Source organism: Pristiophorus japonicus, chromosome 22 (assembly GCF_044704955.1).
Source record: "Pristiophorus japonicus isolate sPriJap1 chromosome 22, sPriJap1.hap1, whole genome shotgun sequence".
NCBI classification, from domain to species: Eukaryota; Metazoa; Chordata; class Chondrichthyes; family Pristiophoridae; genus Pristiophorus; species Pristiophorus japonicus.
The window spans coordinates 28,525,348-28,545,394 of NC_091998.1; the positions used below are offsets into that span (position 1 = coordinate 28,525,348).

Here is a 20,047-nt window from a genome sequence, read left to right on the forward strand (position 1 = left end):
CAAGCAGTTTACCTGACAGGCATCTTTTTGGGTCAGCTGTCGCCATGGAACAGAATCTTCAAGAACACATTATTTGCACAATTGTGAGGAACTCTATTTGCCCACGTGTCACACCTGTATCGCTTACTTGTGTCCATCTTATTGATTTTAAGAAACCTACCTCCACCTCTTTAATTTCTCTAAGTTTATTCACGACTTGTTTGGAAGCAGTTTTTTCTTCTTTCTTAGCTAACTGGTAGACAGCATCCTTGAGAAAGGACCTGGGTCAGAGGCATCTCCATAGCTGCTGACAGAATGTGGGGCAATGGTTGCCAAGCAATTGGACTACGTTCGTTTTTGGGTTTTGTTGATATAATGTCCTGTCGAAATTTAGCACTCAGTAAAGTACACTGGCCTGAAGGTTAGCTATTAAAAAACATTGGTAAACAGCACTAGCAGTACCGGCATTCAAACCTTTAAGACCTGACAGGGAGTTCAGTTACAGTGCAAATTGTTTGTGTTACTCATTTCAATCTTCATTTTAGAAGCTCAGTTTAATATTTAACCTGCATTCAATGTGAATGGGATGTGTTTATATTGCACAACCCAAGGCAAAGCCTCACTTCAGTGCGTGAGGACTCCTTCAAAATCAACTGGGAGCCACCCCACTGAACAGTGGCCGGGGTCTCGACTAACATCACAGAGGTAAATAGCTGCTCCATCGAGAAGGGGCCCCCTCCCATTAAGTTATGTTTGAAAAATATATTTTTTAGACTAACTTCATTTTCCATAAATTCAAGGTAACTTAATTTACTTTAAAACATTTTTTTTTTAAAGAATTCGATAATTAAAAGAAAGGAAACATTACAGTGTCTGTTTATCAGTCGTCCTGTCTGACAGGCAGGTGGCCTGGCAGCACAGTTCCACATCTCAACCTCTCATCGGGCATTTTAAACCAAGGAAGGGCAGCAACACAGATTATCTGAATCGAGCGGAGTTCACCGCTGCTGTTAGATTCAGGTTCTGTTACCCCGAGCTTGCTGTCAGTCAAAATCATCTGCTGACTGATTGATGTCAATTTAGAATTATGTACAATGAAACCTTAAAAGCCTGCACTCATTCTCACATAAGCCTACCATGAATAGCCCAGGCTTTACACTACAGTCTACTGCTGCTCAGTGCTCGCTTCAGGCTCAAAGTTGGAGTTGGATTGAAGACTCATGTTATGCACAAGCTGGAAACACCATTTAAAAAGGCACTCTGATTGGTGGACTGCCCAAACATGGCAAACAAAACAAACCTTCAGTTATTAATTCTTTGGAGTTCTAACTCATTGACTAGGATCAAAATGATTTGTTACAATTGTCCTGAATACAAAATTAATTCACAACAAAGTCTTTAAATATTCAGCAAATACTGTGGCAATGCCATTATAACAATATGAAAGGACAATTTCTATGGTCATTGTAATAGCTCACTTCAATAATTATCTCCAAGTTCAGTACCTTCTCTTGACCTCCTGTCTCATTCCGATCATGGAAGGAAGTACTGAGGAGGTGCTCTCGACAGAGAGAAGTGTGCCTGTGCCAATGTGATACTCAAAAACTGGTATGCAACCACAATGCATGAACTGGGCAAGAGACATTTGCTGGTTATAATCTATGTTTATTCCACAATATAATGAGTTAACTAGCAGGTCAGATCTGAATGAAACCGAAATGTAAAGTTTGGCTGAAGTTTTCCTAACCTAGTCATTCTAACCCAACCCTCCCTAGAAAGCTTGTAAAGGAGGTGAGGTTTCTGTACAAGTCTTTATTCCCATGAACAAATCTGCTGGCTCCTCAACGTGAAAACTCCTGTCCTCACCTATCCCCAGTGTCATGATTTCAAATTCTCACCCTCAAGTTCCTCCTAACCTTGCAAACTTCTCTAGCCCTCCAACCCAGCACACACCTTTTGCTCTTACTAATCTGATCGACATAAGTCCCTCTCCCTCCACTGGTGGTAAAGCCTTCAACCACCATGCTCCTTCCACCCGAGTTTTCTTCCTAACCCCCCTTTTGCCTTGCTGTCTTAATACTTACCTTTTTTGATCACCTCCCCTACTACTGCCTTATCAGTGTCCATCTCTTGTCCTATAAAACATCCATGTGAAAGGGTGTTTAAAAAAAAGGACACATAGATAGATACATACGCACACAAATGTTTGGTCAGTCCTTCATTGTGCCAACAGGGCAATTATTTTACCGTCAGGTTGACACTAATGTTTGTGCGCAACACTGGTCGATATTTCAGTTCTAATGCATTTTAAAGAGACAGTACCTCTTTGTGTCAGCCTACTTACACCAAGTCTTATATCAATAAATTAATCTTGAAATATCCCCTGGTTTCTAGATTTAAAGCCACATCATATGGAAAAACCAAAGTCCACCTTACTGGCCACCATAGTTACCACTTTAAACTGAAAATCAGTGGACCGTAAGTGGAGATTCTCTAGAGCTCAGGCACACAGGGATGACCAGCATTACTCATCTCTCACTTGGGCTCATAGAATGGTACAGGTAAACTGCAATCGAACATTCAACCAAGCTACCATCCTAATGAAACAATGTCTGCCAGCATTGCTTCAAGCCTGTGTTAAGGGCCTGGTACTGATTTCCTTTGAGAAATGGAATAATCCAATCGCTACAATATTAAGAAAAGGTTGGGAGAACTTTGAGAACCTACGTTTTCCTGGGGGAGAGGAGGACGAGGGAGGCCTAGTTTCTGATCTTAGGACATTAGGCCTTCAACCTTCTTTGCATCCAGTAGTGACAGAAATGGTAGAAATGTTGATTAGCGACATTTACGTACGAAGATTTAATGCAGTCGTACTATTATTTTTATAACATTGACATGAAGCAGTGAAACGGTTTAAACCACATGTAAAAATAAAGCACACTGTACTATGGTACGAGTCTGTGTAGCATATGTACAGAAAATCTGCCAATTGGAATGTCTACCCTCTTAAGTCATCTATTAGTGTGGCTGTGGTGGCTTCATCTTCTCCACAATTAGGTGCAACCCCATTGCAGCTCCCAACCCAGGTACTGTCTCTTCAATGCGACTGCTGAACAATCCGACTTCAGTAATGGGATGGTGATTCTTAGTGAGCATCTGAGTGCCAGAGCTAATCACTACAGAAAGAGACTGGAAGAGGAGCTAATTGTATTTTTCAAACTTGATTTTTGTTTTATTTCAGAGAAAAAGTGCTGGTATATACAGAGAAATCGCAAACCAAAGCAGCCAAGCACAGAATACAGGAACCAAATGATCACACCCTGCCTTTCACCAAACAATCTCACTACACCAGAACCCAAATTTTATATATTACTTGTCTCCAACCTGTTTCAACCCTCGTCCACTCGGCTCAAATCATTCACAAACAATCATATTAACAGGCCACGGTCATCCGGAACAGTCAGGGACTATGGCAAACTTCAGATACGCCTCAGACCCCAGTGCCATTTACTCAAGGTCCCAAATCACCACTACAAGGCAGTGACTTTTTTTTTTAAAAAAGCAAAATATAACACACCCCACTCATATTTTGCAAAAATTTTCAAAAACTTATTTTTCAAATGGGGGGGACATTTGTTTCTTGAAACATGGAGTTGTCTGCTTTACAATTCTTTAAAAAAATATTGTTTTCTCCTTGTCGCAATCAAAACCGTGCAATTGCAAAAATGCAGTGTGAATATCACCTGTACAGATCAGCACTGGGTCAAGTGTGGAGTTAGCTGATCGCAGCTCGATGATGGCTGTCTCAGTGGTGTTGGGTCAGGGAAGGGTGGGGAAGTGAGGTATGGGGCAGGAAAAAAAATCTGCAGTTCGGCTTCCCTCTCCCGATTACCGTCCAGCGACCCAGGCTGCAAGGTGCACGGATGTGAGTGTCAGGAGGAAACCCTCGGCCCCACAGTTGAATCGCTTGCTGGCAATCATTGTTGAGGCTCAGCCCTGAAAAATTACCACTTAGATGAGTTATCAGAGCACTATGGGCACAAGGAGCAGTGAACCACAGCACAAATCAGCACCTTCAGCAGAGAAGTCTCTGAATATATTCAGGGCTGAGATAGATAGATTTTTGGACTCTAGGGAAATCAAGTGATATGGAAATCAGGCAGAAAGTGGAGTTGAGGTTGATTATCAGCCATGATTGTCCGTAGGACCTGCTCCTGCTTCTATATTCTTAAAGGGAGAAACAGGGAAAGAGTGGAAATATATTCCAGAACTCTCATTCCAGAATTTTCTTTGCAAAATCCCTGCGAGATGTGTTATAAATATCAGACACAGTCTTTACACAAATCTCTCCATCCCAATTCGTTCATTTATTTTCAGCTCAATCTATCTAAAGTTTACATCTTTCCTCCAAAAGTTAAATAATTTGATGAAATACTTGCAATTACCTGCCTTCTGAAGGAATGCTCACACAATAAAATTACCCCGAAATAATTTTGTCTAATCTGGTTACTGGAAGTAATTTCAGAAAGACTGTTTGCATAAGTGTAACATTCATCTAAATTCAATGTAATAGCCCCTCACCTTCACTGTCCAGAAGAAAAACCCTCCGTCTAATGGGGATTTGGATTCATTGGTCAATCAATTGACTGGGAGCATTGTTTGCTTCTGCCTTCACTGACCTTGGGTCAGGGGACATAGCTCTCATGTCCCAAATGCACTGCACCGTACCCAGACATGGCGGGATTTAGCCCAAATTATTCAAGGCGCTTCCAGGTTTCCCTTTTCAGTCCCACGTCTCAACTTTAAACGTACTTATCCCAGAATCTGAATCTAATCAGAAACCCAAACTAAAAATGGAAGTTCCTGTCATGCAGGGCTGCTTTGTGAGAGAAGCTAAGCAATAACAGAACAATTATTTAAATAGAATATTACGGGAATAGTGCTCGACATCTGCAAGGACTTGGACTATGTGGTGGGAATGAGGACTGATGAGGAGCATTCAACAATGGACGTCCAATAGTTGCACCTGAAAATATTGGTTAATTAATCACGGACAGATATCTGCTTATTTCCTGTAGGGCTTGGGCAGGGCAAGGGATTGTGGGTCAGGGTTTTGGTAGTGATGGGCACTAGCAGTAAATAAGACCAAGGTTTTAATCAGAGATGTTTCATAGCCCACATCGATAATCTGTTCAGCAATCTCTAGGTAACTACCTGTGATTTGGTAAAATAAACTAATTCAGCTTTCCAATGTGAGGTAATGTGTTGTCCATTAATATATGTCCCGGAAAATCATTCCCCATTTTCTTCAAACCTCTCTCGAAATCTCATCGTCTGACCTATGCGAGCATTCCCTCAGGCTAGACAGCACGCACCTTTTAGACTTCCATCATCGAGAAGCAACAGTGCTTTCAAACTACACTCTCTCAAACACTAAGCTAACAGTTTATTAATTCCTTAACATTTCTTTGAAAGGAATTCAGAGATACAGAAGCTGACTCTTTATACAGAAACAGGACTTTTAGCATTTTATTGGCAGAGAAACCTTCATACATGGAGAAGTACTGTGCTGCTAGGAGCACTACATTACAACAGAGGAGGGATACAAGGCTAAGGACACTCAACAAGCACTTTGTTTAACTTGTTTTAAGAAGATTCGATGTTCTCACACTACTTTTTTTATAGCCACTATGACAGTAATATGCTCTTTTTCTTTGTTTAGTAATTCTATCTTGAAGTTTCTTATTACACGTGGGCAGTTTAACCTTTAATATTAAGGATCTGTGCAGACAGACCATGATGCCAATTGCGCAATTTGGCAAAGCGTGGACCTTTTACTTCATGTTCAAACTTTTCCCTGTGGCATAGAGAAAGAGAAAGAGAGAGAGGAGGAGAAGAGTAAGGGATTAGGGAATACGGCCTCCACTCTCCTGACCTTATAACTGTATAACACACAAACCATTACCCAAATGACAAGACTTAAAATTCCCAATTGATCTGTTGCTATGACAACAAAGAGGAAGCTGCTTTGCACTTTGGTTTGTGAAGCATTAAGACCCTTAACATGGCAACCCTTTGCACATCAAAAGAACTTTGTCCTTTCTGTGTTAGGAAACTACATATGAAATCAAAGCAGCCTACTCATTAGTGTAGATTTGATAGACACATTCTCTGGGGCGGTGGGGGGGGGGGGGGGGGGCGGGGGGAAGATCATTTGGGTAGCACCACATTTTAATACCAAAGCCTCATTGTGGTCTACCAAACTAGGACCAGCCCATGAAACAACGTGTACTCAGAGAACTATCCCCTGTAACTGTCGACATATACCCGCTCCTACAGAGCCCTGGATGTCGGTTGGAAGCAGAGCTAGATGGAGAATATTCTTTGTCCAAATTCAAAATTGTCAACCAAAGGTTGAAATTAACTATTTGTTATCTTAATAACCCCACATTTCTAAAATTAACTAACGCTGAGGGTTAAGTGTATTGTATTAATGTGTTTAACAGTAAATGTCTGGAGTATGTGTTAAGTAGGCCAAATGACTGCTGCTGTTGCTAGAAGCCTACCTTGATCTTTTCATAGCATCCTCATCTGGATCTTGCACTGCAAAACAGAAGATGTAAATGAATGACCATGCCCAAGGAAACAGGCTCATGCACTTTGATATCCACAGGGCTCCAAGTTAAACGGGGATTCTAATGGTCTGTTTACCGAGGGGACTTCATGAGAAGATCTAAACGTCTGAGACTTCAGTCTCCATCTGAAACTTAACCCCAGAGATAGGTCTACTCACTGTCAAATCACAACACAGGCAAAGCTTTGGCAGCAACAGGGAAGAGATTACAAAATCTTCAAAGAGAGCAGCTGAGGTTCGGTTTGGTGAATACCGTTACTGGCATCTTACAGCAATACCAAAGGATGAAAAACTAAACTAAACCCTGTACCTTGCTGAGCTAGATTTGAATCCAAGAGGATAAAAACAAAAACAAAAAAGACTTGCATTTATATAGCACCTTTCACTACCTCAGGACATCCCAAAGTAGTTTCCAGTCAATTAAGTACTTTCTGTTGTAATGTAGGAAACGCGGCAGCCAATCTGCGCACAGCAAGCTCCCACAGCAATGTGATAGTGACCAGATCATTTTTTTAATGTTGATCGAGGGATAAATATTGGCCAGGAAACCGGGGATATCTCCCCTGCTCTTCTTCTAAATAGCGCCATGGGATCTTTTACATCCACTTGAGAGAGCAGACGGAGCCTTGGTTTAACGTCTCATCCGAAAGACTGCACCTCCGACAGTGCAGCACTCCCTCAGACGTGCACTGGAGTGTCAGCTTAGATTTGAACCCACAACCCTCTGACTAAGAGGTGAGAATGCTACCCACTGAGCCACAGCTGACACTGGATAAATGGTAGTGTCTAATCAACAGAGAGGGATGACCGTTTTACTCTCGTCCTGGGCTGTATTGAAGCCAGGCTTTAGCAGTTGCATTGCACCAGCCAGCTCCATTAGAAACAAGCCCAAGATTCCTATGAAGGCTTCACATTTCTGTTTAAAAAGGGAAGTGGAGAAGATCTAAGATCAGAACTTCATGGTGAAAAATTCATGATGCATATTAGAATGGGACCATTAGATCAGACACACAGATGTAGGATTTACTCTTGCAGTTTTACAGAAGTTTTCCATTTCTGTTTTCACTAAAGTGGATTTTTTTTGGGTGGTATACAACAAAATTTAACCTTCAGAATGGGTGATGGACATTTTAAAAAATATACACTTGATAAAATAAAGGGTGCCCAGAATATATTACACTGTTAACTTGGAGACCTGTGTATGACAAGAGAGTGGTGAGAGAGATGGCGAAGGAGAAGAATATTTATAAACTAATCACTTTATAACCAGCTCTTTAACTTTAAATCTGACATATTTCACGATTTTTAAAACTGATTTTTGGGTGGGGAAAAATTGCAATTTCAGAATTTTGACATCAAAGTGGGCAGTAAGAGCAAACCTGTAATTTTCTCCCGCTGATATCATTCCTCTATTATTCATTTGTTAAAACTCCCTCAATGCCTGCTCACCTGTGCACTCTGCTCAATGTCAATCTGCACCACATCACATCACAGCAGGAATGGTACATCTGCTGCAATGTGGCTGGTCACAGGGATCCATGCTGGAACTGTACTGGGGCCCTAACTGTCAATGACCTCTATATATGCAGTGGTTAGATGTTGATGCTCATGTAACACTCATGCATCCAGATAAGAGATGAGCAAATGGAGCCAAAACACAGTTTACATAAAAACATAAGATATAAATTAGGAGCAGGAGTCGGCCATTCGGCCCCTCGAGCTTGCTCCGCCATTCAGTAAGCTCATGGCTGATCTTCTACCTCAACTCCACTGTCCCCATATCCCTTGATTCCCTTAATATTCAAAAATCTATTGATCTCGGTCTTGGTTTCAGCCCCTCAATTTCAACTCTCCCTCCCCCACTTTGTAATATTCCTTAGTCCCTTTCTTCTACCGCGATAACTGAACAAGAGTAGCCTGGAGCAGCACTGGCCTCCTGGATGAATAGAATGGGCGTGTACATTCATACATCTGCAAGTCCGTTTTGCTGAGGTGGCAGAAGATGCCTTAAACTCCTGCCAGCCTGGCAAAACAACATTTCAGCAATCAAAACTGTTGTACATAAGATCGTTTGAATGTAACACTGGTGCCAGATATCAGCCAATGTGTTCCCATTCTCCTTCCTCTGGGATATTTGGTACATCCCTTAGAAAGTGTTACAGAAAAATCCACTAGTTTAGGATAATCATTTGGTGTTTTTCATTTAACCAATAAACATTTCCAGAGATCTTAGAAGAAGGATGTGACCAGCTTACGGCAGTAGACATTGTTGAAGTTCCCATCGGGAAGTCCCAGGTAAAGTGCAGATTAAAGCTCCCTCTACACTGCCCCATCAAGCACCCCGGGTCGGGTATAGTGTGGGTTAGATCAAAGGCAAAACTCCCTCATCACTTGTAAATCAAGCACTTGCAGATCAGGCACAAAGTAAAGTTCCCTCTTCTCTGTCCCATCAAGCATTTCTGGGTCAGTTGCAGTAAAGGTTAGCTGCAGAGTAAAGCTCCCTCTACTCTGCCTGTTAATCTGCTTCAATGCCAACCTCATCAAAGCACCCCCTACTACACAGTTTCCCATAGTGAGACTGATCATCTGGTGTCAGTCACAGGCTGATTCAGTGTACCCAGTGAGCACTGGGTTAATACTACAGGAGCTCACTTAGGAGCTGCAGAAAGAGCGGAGACTTTCCTCTCACCAGTCTGGGCCGGATCTAACTCCAGCTCTCATTAGTAATGGGGTAGCAGGCTAATTCAGTGCACCACTCACTTCTCCCCATTTAACCCAACAGAATGAAAGCTTTTTTATACTTACAGTATTCCGTTCCCGTCATCTGAGCAAGGACCCGGAAAGATTTGGACTGCAAATTGGCAGCCCTGCGGGTCCACTCATCCAGCTCCTGCTGGTGAGTCTGCGGGGGCTTGTTAGTGTTACGAATGACAGCCTGGTAGACTGGAGAGGCACTATCGACTGGAGCATCTTTAACATGTAGGTTACTGCAATAACAGAAAGAGTTTCATTTTACAATGACACTTCCTAACCCCCCCTCCCCCCAGCCTATCACCGTGACTCCCCACCATCCGCCATAGGTCTGTAGTGGACTCTATTCAGATTCAACAAGACATTTTCTAGCTCTCCTTTGGACACCCAGTTCCAAGGGTCTGTAGATTTCCTTTGGTTGATAACAAATCTTTTTTTTGTGGCAAGAATTCAGAACCCTGGCATGTTCTCCCATCATCTCTCCCCCAAGGGGTTTCCCAACTGAAGCCAACAGGAATGATGGGGAAGCTCTCCTAAGGCCTGTGCTGGTCACTGGGAGGACCTCAATGGTACCCTGGGGTTGCTGCCCTCCAGTTAAAGCAGGCAACCGATGTTTGTCACTTGCTCTGGGATGCTCAGAGACATTGTATCTTCCAACTTAAGCACATTACCCTACCATTCATCTGCTTTGCACAGAATGCATGTTTTAAAAGTACAAATGTGCAAACTTTGATAGAGAATCAATAAAATATTCTAGATTTTGAAATTCAGCAAGCTTAAACTAACGTCTAAAATCCAAAGGTATCCAGGTGTGTTGGAATCGGGTGGTGTTTATTGGTGGACGTGTGGTAGAGTTCTCAATGGTTTATCAATACATTCATGGCCCATTCAGAAAACCTACAGAAGGGCCAAGAATGGAATTAAACAAACCAAATGGCAGCTAAAGAAACTCAGCTCAGATTGAAGGTGGATCTCACCCTCCCTTTGCTATTGGTTCCAAGGGTGAAAGCACTGGCTGGTTGTGCCGCTAAGCACAGACCAGGAAACGCTGGTCGATGCTGAGGCGGCGGATACTTCCTAGGGTAGCAGTAGGGGTGCCCCTAGACAGGGAGGGAGGAAATCTTCAAGATAATATACTTATTCCTCCCCAAAAATGTTGTACACCAATATTCTTATATATCTGGTCCCAGGAGAGATATTCCAATTCTTCTCTCAATATAATCCCCACCTTAAAAAAAAGGAGGCATTCGGCTTTCTTTTCCGTTCTCTACAATTTGTATACGCACAAGTTTAAACTTCTACAACAGCCGTGGTTCCATTCAATTACTTCACATCTAATGACTGTGGTGAACACCCTCATTTCACACACCGTACACAGAGTCAAGTCCCAGTGGCAGCCGACTGTTAAATGGGCAGTACGTCTAGTGGGCAGGTGATAGGCTGAGTGGAGCCACTGGAGGAAGGGAGGGACAGGGAATCTGTTGTCTCTAAATGGTGCTTTCTGTGAGCTTAGTACAGAGCGGCACTTCTGATGGTGGTTGTGGAGCAGTGAGTTGGTCATCTTACTCAGTTGCCAAGGTAACGGGAGGATTGGAGAGCGAGGGGGGAAGAAAGATGAGAATATATGGAAGAGATGATAGGAAATGAAAAGGTAATGTGGAGTGTGAGCTAACTTTATATTAAGTCAACCTTTGAAATATTTTTATTTAGGTACTCACCTCCACATCACTGGTGGGTCACCAGTTGGCCAGTTCCGGGATTGGGGCTCTTCAGGTGACTGCAGGCAGCTTTAAAGACAAATCCTAGCAAAATGGGCGCATTCTTCTAGATACCTATGGATGCTCACAGATAACATGCTCATCTTGACAACTCCCTGCCAATCCTGCAGGTGCCAATGAGCAGGGACAAGAGCACGGCGAGCAACTAACCAATCATATCCAGCGTCCAGACACCAATTGCACTCTTTGGACCTGTCACCGCAGGTCATTTTGTGACCCTCCCCCTTTCTTGAGTTGGGGCGGGGGGGGGGGGATTCTATAGGAAAAAGGGGTAGGCCATCCCTCCCCTCAAGTTTGCTCCGCCATTCAATAAGATCCTGGCTGATCTTCTACCTCAACTCCACTTTCCTGCCCTATCCCCATATCCCTCGATTTCCCTAGTGGATAAGAAATAGAATTTGTGTCATCATGATGCTGCCTCTCCAGTGTGTTCATCCAGCACACTTCCATTTTGTTCCTGAAGGCAAAACAACCCACTGGCAAAGAAAATAAGTTGCCGTCAACCCAGAGATTAGGAGTTTGGATTCCAGCCTCAACTCATGTTCAAATTTGCTCCCTTCCACATAGTGCAGTTTTGTTCACCTATAATTTGGGCCGCGATCATATATGTGTAAGTGAGGCTTGTAAACTGAACCAGGCCATGATATTCTGTGCCTGGGAACACAAATTATTCTGGATGATAAAAATCCCAGTACATAGGAGACAACTAAATTGAATACAGAGTTTGTAGTACAGTAATAATGTAACTTTTAAACTGCGCTAAGTATTGAAGTTAAAAGTGGACTGCAAAGTTGCTGGGTCGGACTGAGAGGCGGTTACCTGTGCAGTAAAGAGGACCATGAAATAATACAAATAGTGCCAGTCTCGGCTTTTTAGGACAAGGGTCATTAATAACACTTCCAACAAGCTGGAACCGTGAAGAAAAGTACCGAGACAACAAAAATGAAAACCAGTCGGTATTTTACAATCGCTAGCGGGCTGAGAATCAGGACTGAAATATCACATGAACTTCCAAAACAGAAAATAAAATTAGATTCCATCAAGTGCTGGGACAATCGGCAGTCAATGCAACCTTAATGTACACGTCACCCAGCCAAACCTTCCTTTGCAGCCAACAGTCAGTAAATGGGTAGAAAAGAAGAATTGCTATCAATCATGTGGTCAAGGCAGTGTGTGCAATACGACCCAAATGAGAACAGGCTACAAGTTTTAAATCTTCAGTGTCATCCTTCAAACATCTGTTTCGCTATATAATTCACACCCAGTCCACTATCAGGCTGGACCTCAGATAGATAGCCCTGTGCTCTAGTGACCTGTCCTCAAAGATGTATAAGAAACACACACCGCCTCACTCTCAGTGCCCGTTACTCAGTACGTCTAACCAGCACAGGTTTTGCATTCTGAAGATTACTTTCATTGTCACCTCCTTTCTTTAATCACTTTTGCCTAAAGTCCAGCTGGCTATTGGCAATGCCCAGCTGCTGCCTCTTCATGCCCACACAGGCTTCACCATCAGTCTGTTGGGGCACATGTCAGTCTGATGGGAGTGTCTGTGGCTTCCTCTGGAAGGGTCAATGGCAGCAGAAAAAAAAAAGCTGACCTCTTGTCTGAAGATTTCATTATAAAACTGTTCAGCGCAATGGTTTGATAGCACCACAGTGAAGCCTCGTCACTATCCCAGTCATCAGGGAACATCGCCGACGAGAAAGCCAGCAGGTACACAGGAGCAGATCGTAAACAACCTCGCAATTGGTTTTACTTTATTCGCTGTACATATTTCACAGAAATATAGTTCACTTCCATTAAGTAGATGTCAATAGAATTACTAAGTGATATTGGAATAACATCCTCTTTCCAAAATATATATATAACAGAGTAATTTGCAAAGGAAATTCCTTTGTGGTTAGGTAGGACCGCCCCAATTCAAGTTTTCAGACTCCAACCATCTTACATCTCTCCTACATGACCCCTTCCCCTCTCCCCAATGTATCTATCTGTGACATTACAGATTCCCAGTGATATCTTGTTGCATTTTAGGCAACGGTGTCTCTTTGATCATCCTTGTTGTCCTTTTTGACAACATTGAAACTTTTTCTTTGCAAATGTCAGTCTAAAAGCACAGCTCTGCCAATTGGTAACTTACAGTCTCTTCTGGGGTAAATGTACTGTGGCGTTTGTCCCCCTCAGGTACACAACCTTACGATTAAACAACCTGGAACATTGGTTGCACAAGACATTCCAATAAAACAGGCTCCACCCTTTTACTCAAGACATTCTTGAGTGCATTCCTGATTATAGTCCACTCCAAAACATCAGAGCAATTGTAATTATACAAAAGTTAATTTTCTCACAGGTAGTTTCTAAACCACGACACAAAACATTGACCGTGGTAATTAGCTCAGGTTAGCAAACATCAAAAACAAATGAATTTCTGGCTTTGCAAGTGAGTCAAGAGTCCAGGGACAACCTATAGACTAGCTCAATGGTTTTAATGTACGAGTATATATTGCACACTCAATTCCACATTCCATGCAGCATGGGGGAGAACTTTAAGGGCAGACATCAGCATTTTAGGTTTACACAGATTTTTACCAAATTAAATCAGGTGCAAAAAAATTCCTGGAACAATAACTCATATACCATAATTTTTCAGGACAGTATTTGAACCCATCCAATAGTGTGTTGAAGGTATGCTTTAGGAATGTAGGACATTTTAGGAACTGGGAAAGACCATTTGATCTGACAAGCCCACCAAGTTAAGCTGGAATCCAACTTCTCACCACATCTCTACAAACATATCTAGTTACCTCTCTGGCCCATTTATACGATTGATTTCACTGATACCTTATTCCATTAGTCTATTATCATGCATGAAATAGATTGATCTGAATTCTCTGTTTTCTTCTAGGATTCCCAGAAATCTTTTGTTAGTGGGATCTAAATGCCATGATCAACTTTGTTCCTTCATATCTCTTTTCTGATAAAAGCATGCCCAGTTTCACTAACCTTTCCTTATACTTCAAATTCCCCGAGACCAAAGATGAACTTTGTTGCCCTACCCTTCATCCTCTCTTGGGCTAGAACATCTGTCCCATGGTATGCAAGCAATACTCCAGATGCAAACCTGTTCTCAACTGGCTGATCTAAGCCTCTTTCATCTTCTCACATCTACTAGTTTCTTCTGATTTGCATACTGCCCCGCTACAAATGCAACCCAACACCTTGTTCGCCTAGCTCACTGTAGTGGTAAACTGGGCTGATGACTTCCACAACAATAAGCAGGAATTCACTTTCCAAATTAATATGCTGCATGGCTGCTCCATCCAACCCATATTCTAATTCCTTGCTAGCTATTTTATGTTTATTTACATGAAACTACTTGCCATTGATGGTTCAAAATCCAAATCTTTTTGAATCAGATCTTATTGCAATGTGAAAACAATGCCTCTAAAAAAGTACAATTCTGAAACATAGTCTATATGAAACATGGCCTGTAGGTAACACAAATAACTGATGATGTTCCATCTATGTCCCATTTTGAGGGTTTAGGGAAACACATAATGAGAGGCAACTGCACACAATGCCCTCATACTATCGGATAACCAACCAGAGGTTTGCTTTATATTGCAGCACCTCACTCAGGCACGGACAGACTGATCTCACCCCCTACCCCACCCAAACTTCAAGCTGATACTAATAAGGATGATAGAAGAACTTTGAGATCCAATCCCATCTCAGCCAAACCCAATGGACTCGGGTTAGCACAATGTGGCTAAAGCTGCTGCCTCTTCCAGTCCGTTAACCTGCCCTCCTCTGAAAGAATTGCCAATGGTCTTAGTCTAATCGCCTTTTTATACACGGAGTGAGCACCCTCTCTATAATGCAAGCTTCCAGGTGAGCTAGTGCAACAGGCTGCCCAGGCATAAGACCATGACTGGTTGGCAGCAGTGCCACACTACTTCACGTGACACCAGGGTTCCTTGTGTCCATTCGATTACAACTACTGTGACCAGCATTAAACAGCTGGCAGCTGAGGTTGAGCACCATCTCCCAAAGGTATTGATGCTGGCACAGGTCTGATCATCTAACAGTCTAACAGACGATCACTGTCTGAATGTATTTGTTGTTGGCGGGGGGTGAGGAAGGTGAAGTACTTTTACAAACCATTCCTGGAATTTTTTTAAATAAAAGTACAAAACCAAAAATGAAGATGTCTCGACACAATTTCAATGTAAAATGGCAAGGAACCAAGAAAGGGAAACTCCCACCTCGTGTGTGTGTGTGTGTGTGAGATTGAAATGGTGTCTCTGGCCCAGGTGAGTTTAGTACAGATTTGGTTAAGAAACGATAGTCTGGTTACGAAAGATGGACCTACTTACGCAAATGGAGGTTCAGGGCCACTGAGGGTCACATGATCAAACACCACCAGGGCATTGATCATTGGTATCCGTGATTATTAGGAGGTAGGTTGGTTTGATTGACAGGTAACAAAAAAATGACAATGACAGTTGTGTGTTAGAAATGGGAATGGTGGAGGGGGTGAGTGAGGGGTGGGGGTGGGGTTGGGGGATGGGGATGGAGAAAGAGAAGCAACATACAATTAGAATAAAACACTGCTCTGCCAATCAAAATTAAAGAATTGCAATACTAATCCCTGGTCTACAGAGAAAATCACATTGTCAACCATTCGAGAGGCTTCAATGGACCATCCACATGGGAGATCCCACAATTATTCCAAGGACTTACACCATGTAAACTGTTACCATAGTGATGGCACTGTCACCGCAGCATCAGGCAAAACCCCGTTTCAGATATCAATGCAGTGTGGGAACCTCAGAGGAATGTTATACTATAAGGAGAGGTGCAACGAGACCTGGGTGTCATGGTACATCAGTCATTGAAGGTTGGCATGCAGGTACAGCAGGCGGTTAAGAAAGCAAATGGCATGTTGGCCTTCATAGCGAGGGGATTTGAGTACAAGGGCAGGGAGGTGTTGCTACAATTGTACAGGGCCTTGGTGAGGCCACACCTGGAGTATTGTGTACAGTTTTGGTCTCCTAACCTGAGGAAGGACATTCTTGCTATTGAGGGAGTGCAGCGAAGGTTCACCAGACTGATTCCCGGGATGGCGGGACTGACCTATCAAGAAAGACTGGATCAACTGGGCTTGTATTCACTGGAGTTCAGAAGAATGAGAGGGGACCTCATAGAAACGTTTCAAATTCTGACGGGGTTAGACAGGTTAGATGCAGGAAGAATGTTCCCAATGTTGGGGAAGTCCAGAACCAGGGGACACAGTCTAAGGATAAGGAGGAAGCCATTTAGGACTGAGATGAGGAGGAATTTCTTCACCCAGAGAGTGGTGAACCTGTGGAATTCTCTACCACAGAAAGTTGTTGAGGCCAATTCACTAAATATATTCAAAAAGGAGTTAGATGAAGTCCTTACTACTAGGGGAATCAAGGGGTATGGTGAGAAAGCAGGAATGGGGTACTGAAGTTGCATGTTCAGCCATGAACTCATTGAATGGCGGTGCAGGCTAGAAGGGCCGAATGGCCTACTCCTGCACCTAGTTTCTATGTTTCTAAAGTATTTTTCTCACAGTTTGAGAAGTATGATCCTGACATAATAACTCTTTTATACGATAATCACACTTGAAACTTGGGGCCCATTTTTATTTCTTGTGCTTGTTCAAGTGGTGGACCATTTCTTTTGTACCTGGCAGGTTCTGGCTTTACCAGGCTCTTCTCAAAGAGAGATTTCAGTGACTGACTGTTACATTTAACCCTGTGGTGGCGAATGCATGGAATTCATGCTCGTGGAATACACGCGCCAGTTATCGCTGACTCTATGGCAGCAACATGGAGTCTTTCAACACAAATTGAAGCCTGTGCCCAAAATCTGTTTTTTTTAAAAAAACAATAACACGATGATTTTTAGTAAGAATCTCATTCATAATATGGACTTTTAAGTCCCATCTAAAATCTATCTAGGCCTCAAATTTCCATTGATGGACAAGGCCCACAGCCTATTCTCCAGGGTTAAGGCTGCAAAAAAACAAGCACATGTTGACCTTTAACCTCTGACTGACACCTGATGCATGGGCGTGAGGTGAAGGGGAAACCGCCCCTTCCACGGTGTCCAACACCGTCAGCTCTCTGCGTAGATCCGCGCCGCGCACATACAGCCATACATACACAGACAGACACACAGGCTGCATGTACAGGAAGCTCTGAATGTGCTGAAAAAAGATTTTCTTGTGGCAATAATTCAATGGGTTGCGTGAAGCTGTGGCACAGAGAGGTTCGCTCTCCCCATAGTCATGGGATCATAGAATTCCTGAGCAAATTCTGAAAACTAAGCTCATTCATATCTGTAAACTGAAAATGGCTGTCTTCTAATATCAGGGTAGATGCAGAGAGGATGTTTCCCCTCGTGGGGGAATCTAGAACTAAGGGGCATAGTTTCAGAATAAGGGGTCGCCCATTTAAAACGGAAACTGGATAGGAATTTCTTCTCTCAGAGGGTTGTGAATCTTTGAAATTCTCGGCCCTAGAGAGCTGTGGAGGCTGGGTCATTCAATATATTTAAGGTGGAGATGGACAAATTTTTGAACGATAAGGGAGTCAAGGGTTATGGGGAGCGGGCAGGGAAGTGGAGTTAAGGCCAAGATCAGATCAGCTATGATCTTATTGAATGGTGGAGCAGGCTCGAGAGGCCACAGGGCCTACTCCTGCTCCTATTTCTTCTGTTATTATAATCACACAAACCAGCCACTATTTTAATGAATAGCTATTGTCCCTTTGGTTTGACTCCAACACCTCGGCCTGAGAGGGTGGCTGGGAGATCTGGTGTTGAACCCCAATTCATGCCACTCAGAGGGTTCTGCGGAGCTGGGTACATGTCTCAGGAACAATGCCCTTTCTGTGGACAGGCAACCTGGCTGAGATTGGGAGTTGAGCAGCACCTATCACAGCAGGGGGAGGAAGCAGGGAGAGGAGGTGGGACAAAATACACTAAACCGGCATTCTACAGCTGCTGCAATCCAGGGCACCAGTGGATTCACTGGCTGATATTTCTCAGAGCAGACACCTCTCCAAGTGCCCTGGACTGTTTCTAGTACCAGTCAGTCTACAGCTGCTTGCAAAGACTCCCATGGCAGAGGACTCCGCAGAGCTTGAAAGGATTAGAGTTCAGAGAAAGGATCCAACCTATAAATGGCTCCTATCAGGCCAGAAGTTTACTTTTCATTGAACAACCTTTGATCAATCACTGTCCTTTCATTAAATGTTAATCATTTATTTTTCTGTGAAATGGTTAGCATTTAATATACTCTCCTTGTTTATGAACTTCAGAGACATACAATGGTTTCTCAAGGTCTTTGCATTCAAGCAACAGATCTTAGTTCTTGGCCTACCTTGAAAGATCACTGCCCCTGGCATGAGCCTGGCCTGCAATGGCATCCATGATGGCATCTTGGGAGTACATGCTGATGGGGGTGTTATACTGGGCATGGATGATGGTGGCCTTCCCACCAGGGCCCTTCACTTCGATAGGCTTGTGTGTGGACAACACGGAGTCCTTCAGGATGCTGGGGTTGAAACGCTCCACATAATCACTACTGGTTGTGGGAGTGAGAAAGGAAAGGAGAGCAAAATGTGAAAGGAAGAGAAGAATGCAGGGAAAAGTCGAGCTGGTGATAGAGAGCGGTGGGAATGGTTAAGCTGAAGCTACTTATTCTCACTTTACATTGGGCCTTCATTCCCGTTTGCAAGTCCAGGAGGAAAAGACCACCTGCCAATCTCCCCTTTGCACCCCCCCGCTCCAATTCTCTCACGTTGGGGATTCCATATTCAGAATATTGTACATCGTTTTGGGCCCCTGCCTTCAAACGGCCACTGATGGGTTGGAGTAAAGGATGACAGGGTGATTTCGGGATTCATCTTAAAATTGGCCAAGTGTGGCCTGGCGAGGGGAGCAAAGGAGCTCTGTCCGATCTCACGCACGGGAAAGCGAGAGGTACAGGAAGGCACCCTGGAGACCATCACCGTGCAGCACCCCCTCAGTGGGGAGTGAATGGCCAGAGACGTTAAAAACAAAAACAAAGATATACAAACAGAAGATAAAAAGCTCAATGGCCTTCAATGCCACCAAAGCTATAGTTAAAATCCATGGTTTTAAAATAGGTTAATGGGGTCATGTCAGCAGAGCGGCCACAGATCTCACACACTGTATTCTTGACCTCCACCATCTCGTAGGAGACAGATGGGCTCGGCAGCTTCCTGCTGGGGGAGTGGAGGGAGAGTTCAGTGGGTAGATTCCCCCCCTGGAGCCCAGGATCCCATATCTCCATTTGCAGGGATTCGCTGATGAAGGGCAGTTAAGTCGTGGGGAATGAGGCTACAACCAGGGAGACCTATAGATCCAGGAAAGAAGCAACCAAGTAACCGTGAAACTTCTGCTTATCCTTGCCCAACATCTACTTATGGTCAAGAGGAAGAGCAGGCCATGCAGGTCACTCACTGACTCGGAGACCTTCAAAAGGGCCTTAGGTTGGCACTACATTCGATCAACCCCATCTCTCAAATAAAAATAGAACACGAGATTTAAACAGAACAGTGTCTTGCATTTGATGTGGTAACCCGGCAGTACTTTCATCGAGAAACCATCAGCAACTCAATTCCAGGATGTTGGAGAAAGCCTTCAGATGTAAAGGTGAAGGGGCGGAAATGCCAACCGACCACTGCCTCTTTATTCTGCGGTCACTGGCACTTCTGCTTTTATCTTCATGAGGGAAACTTGTTTGCATCCCTGCCAGAGGCATTAAAATGCTGAGCGAGCACAGAACCCCTTTAGGACGGTCAATACCAACATGCACTGCACAAAACTCGCCCCATTACCCAGC

The 20,047-nt window shown here is 43.5% G+C and overlaps 1 protein-coding gene across 1 annotated transcript in view; it reads right to left on the bottom strand.

Moving 5' to 3' along the window:
* Positions 1-20,047, bottom strand: part of ldb3a (LIM domain binding 3a) — a 185,883-nt gene that overhangs the window by 47,901 nt on the left and 117,935 nt on the right. Inside the window, 3 exon segments of the mRNA XM_070865843.1 lie at positions 6,523-6,582; positions 9,419-9,600; positions 18,560-18,763. Coding sequence (XP_070721944.1) covers positions 6,523-6,582; positions 9,419-9,600; positions 18,560-18,763 — 446 coding nt within the window.